At 39.8% G+C, this 4,052-nt stretch overlaps 1 protein-coding gene across 1 annotated transcript; it reads left to right on the forward strand.

The window, feature by feature from the left end:
* Positions 1–2,417: 2,417 nt before the first annotated feature.
* On the forward strand, positions 2,418–3,675 carry LOC113470290. The gene is made up of 2 exons (XM_026828602.1): positions 2,418–2,657; positions 3,344–3,675. The coding sequence occupies exon 2, from the start codon at positions 3,386–3,388 to the stop codon at positions 3,632–3,634; it is 249 nt and encodes an 82-aa protein (XP_026684403.1). The 5' UTR covers positions 2,418–2,657; positions 3,344–3,385; the 3' UTR covers positions 3,635–3,675.
* The last annotated feature ends 377 nt before the right edge of the window (positions 3,676–4,052 follow it).

A 4,052-nucleotide genomic window follows, 5' to 3' on the forward strand; every position in this document is an offset into this window, starting at 1 on the left:
GTAAGACTTTCTTCATTTTCTTTCTTTGTTTGCTTTCTTTAGCTGTTATTGTGAGTTATTTATTTCAGAGATTTATGATGTTACGAACTCTTGCGATGAATCACGTTAGTGGAGATGACAAATTCACCTATTGTTTGGTGCAACAATGATATTAGTGGGGATGAGAAGTTCACCTAAAGGTAATTCCAGTATGATGTCATATTAGTGGAGATGACAAATTCACCTATTGTTTGGTGCAACAATGATATTAGTGGGGATGAGAAGTTCACCTAAAGGTAATTCCAGTATGATGTCATATTAGTGGAGATGACAAATTCACCTATTGTTTGGTGCAACAATGATATTAGTGGGGATGAGAAGTTCACCTAAAGGTAATTCCAGTATGATGTCATATTAGTGGAGATGACAAATTCACCTATTGTTTGGTGCAACAATGATATTAGTGGGGATGAGAAGTTCACCTAAAGGTAATTCCAGTATGATGTCATATTAGTGGAGATGACAAATTCACCAAACGATAATGATATTTGATATTAGTGGATGTGACAAGTTCACCAAAAATCAATAAATACCCACAACTTCCTTATAATATTAGTGGAGATGACAAATTCACTAACAACGATAACACTCTAAAATCCAAGGTGCTAACCAAACTATACATACTTATGTATTGACTACTAGGGTTGTTCAATAAATGAAAGAACAGAAAGAACAAACTACAAAGTCAGTTCTAACTTTTAACCCCAATGAGTTTTCCTTTGTTCAGCTGTATTTTTTCTTTCTTGACCATATATCTTTAAACGGTTTTCACTGAAAACAACTAGACAAGTTGAACACATTTTTACCATCCCAAAAAACAGGGTACCCCAATCCGATCTTAGAAACATCTATACCATCCTGTATACAGGCAGAACTCTGTCAGTGTCCACCCAGTATATAAGCAGAGAGTAAGGTAGGTATCCGCCCCCACTTTCTCGATTCTCTTATCAGTCAACTGTTGTTTCTTTATCTTGCCTCGACACAAGAACACGCAAAGTTAGTTCTAACTTTTAACCCCAATGAGTTTTCCTTTGTTTAGCTGTATTTTTTCTTTCTTGACCATATATCTTTAAACGGTTTTCACTGAAAACAACTAGACAAGTTGAAGACATTTTTACCATCCCAAAAAACAGGGTACCCCATTCCGATCTTAGAAACATCTACACCATCCTGTATACAGGCAGAACTCTGTCAGTGTCCACCCAGTATATAAGCAGAGAGTAAGGTAGGTATCCGCCCCCACTTTCTCGATTCTCTTATCAGTCAACTGTTGTTTCTTTATCTTGCCTCGACACAAGAACACGAGGTATGGAGTTGTACAGTCAAACGTGGATTAGAGAGAGTCTAGTAACAGCCTGTTCATGCTCACACTGCACGATTTTTTCTTTGTCCAAAGTTACCATTTTTCCGAATTTTTCTGTCTTGTAAGCTCTAGGTAGTGGGTTCGATTACCGCCCGGGGCTTATTTTATCCTAAACATATAAGGCTCGTTCTCTGGATTGTACAGTCAAACGTGGATTAGAGAGAGAGAGTCTAGTAACAGCCTGTTCATGCTCACACTGCACGATTTTTTCTTTGTCCAAAGTTACCATTTTTCCGAATTTTTCTGTCTTGTAAGCTCTAGGTAGTGGGTTCGATTACCGCCCGGGGCTTATTTTATCCTAAACATATAAGGCTCGTTCTCTGGATTTCCCCTATCCTGTTTTCCGTCTCTCTTCGCCTTTAGTGCGCTGGCAGGATTCTGCCTCTCTCTTGCTCTCTCTCTCTCTCCCTCTCTTTCGCCTGAAACAATGCATACTCTTATCGAGATTTTTTTGGGAAAAATAAATCGATTTCTCTCCTGGTTCCCCTCACATCCCGGTTCGACCGTACCAAGCCACCGCACGGTATTTACTTTTACATTTCTCCTGAAATTCGAACCAAGTACCTCCGTGATTCCAGGCCACTTTCCTTCTCTACCTCTTCACCCAGTCAGTTCAGAGCAGACCGGCATTTGCCGTTTGGACGTCGACCAGGCAACATCGAAGATTTCTTTGACTTTCGAAATTTTCAATTTTTTTCGACGGTTTTCTCGTGCGGAATCATGGAATTGGAATACTTTCTCTATTTGCACTTGCGGACTTGACGACCATTTTCCCGTCAAAGGTTGACCAAAATTTTTTCTTCTTCGTATTTTATACCCTTTATTTAACCCATATTTATTTATTATTTTTAATATTTATTTAATTAAACTATTTATTTATATATTATAATCATTTGTTTATTTATTTTTTAAATCAATTTACTGTCTACATTCTAATTTTTTGACGTCAATTTAATTTATTTTACAATTTTTATCAAATTAACTCTCGTTTTTATACTCACAAATAATACATATCTACCTACATACTAAATTAGTGTATATTTTTCATTTAAAATCATTTACAAGCCAGTCACTACATCACAAAAAAATAGAAAGTCTCTTCGTGTTTTTTTATTAAAGTTTACTGAAAGTTTTTTCTTGTGCTAACAATTTCGTGCTGTCTTGATTGTGCTATCAGTTTAATAAATCCAGTGATTGTAAATTTTCACAACTTTTTGAATGAAAAGTTCGTCCAATACACAGGAGATTAATCAAGGTGAGTTTGGTTTATTTCTAGGGCCAAATTTACCCCAACTGACCTGACCTGTACAATAACAGGTCAGATTTTTTTTTTTTTTAGATTTTTAGATGTTTGACAGGGGGGACTGTAACTGTTTAGGTCTTATCGTCCCGAAATCGAAGAGAGAAGGTAGACAGGATAGAAGAAAGCCAGCCGTTCCGAGAACAAACAATATCTAAGTAGGGATGAGTTTTGTATGAGGAACATCCACTACAACATTAACTTCAGGTTTTTCTAGATGACCGATATCTTTGGTCACAGGGTTAGAGGGTTACTAATATCACACCACTATTAGAGTTGAAAATTTCTTGAAGTGGTTCTTGAGCTTATGGGCTCATGTTGGGAACTCCTGGTTTAAGGCTTGAGCTACGAGAAAGCGAACTATCCGCCACGAAATGGGCTTCGTCCGCCGCTGAAGACCTTTTGTTAATTATTCAGAAGCCACGACAATGAAAAGGAAAGCTCCTTTTTGTGTTTAACCTAACCCTATAATAACACAGGCCACTGCTCATTTGTGAAAGTTTACCGACCTTTTCTCCGACCGCCTCCAACTTACGCCGTGGTGGTTCGCCTACTGTTTGGTTGGGTAACTTAAATCCTTCGCCCCTCTGTGTCCACGCCTCTCGCAGGTTTTAAAGCCCCACCCCCTCTTTCGGTTACAGCCCTCCCCTCCCGGCTTGTCGACCCGACGCGTCTCGTCTGCAATGCCTGACGGTTCGCCAACCTCGGTGACGGATCTGAACAACAATGGCGGCTCCACCAAGTGCTCCAACACGGCCTGCTACGGCTCTAGCTCCTCCTCCATCAACACCGCGAGCACCAATCACAGCTCGTCTGGCATGACCACGCCCCCTAGACGGGTCCAGGTGACGGCGAAGATTCTGTTCGGCTCGGTGTCGGCCATTACGACCATGAAGCATAATGAGAAGCTGCAAAGGAAGAGATCGCAGTAGCGAACGGCGGACCCAGGATCCTGTACGGGATTTGCGGGGAGTGTACATAGATTTCAAAAATGGGTAAGTACCAAAATATCTATGTTGTGTTTAATAATTCGATTAGGTCGAAATTACATTGAAATGACTTTTATTGCTTTCATTACTAAGAGCTGTGAATCAACAGCCACTGGAAAAAAAACTAGACTGGAAAAAGGTTCTGTTTTTGTATTTTGTTCACTCTCGAGGCCGTCGACTATGTGTGGACGCTAGCTAGGTATTCATCTAAAAGGTCTGTTTAAAATGACTCTTGGTTCTTCAAACAGGCGCCCTAAGTTTGTTCCTGTCCGTCCTGAGCTTAAGAACTTGGTCATTGGCTAATTCATTCCATTGGATCGAAGTTTCTTGTCCTAGACCAGAATGCAAAGGTTGAGACTGT

Source organism: Diaphorina citri, unplaced genomic scaffold, assembly GCF_000475195.1.
Source record: "Diaphorina citri unplaced genomic scaffold, Diaci psyllid genome assembly version 1.1 scaffold1491, whole genome shotgun sequence".
In the NCBI taxonomy this organism is placed as follows: Eukaryota; Metazoa; Arthropoda; class Insecta; order Hemiptera; family Psyllidae; genus Diaphorina; species Diaphorina citri.

Coding starts and splice junctions, on each gene's coding strand:
- LOC113470290 (XM_026828602.1), top strand. CDS start 3,386: ATGCCTGACGGTTCGCCAACCTCGGTGACGGATCTGAACAACAATGGC.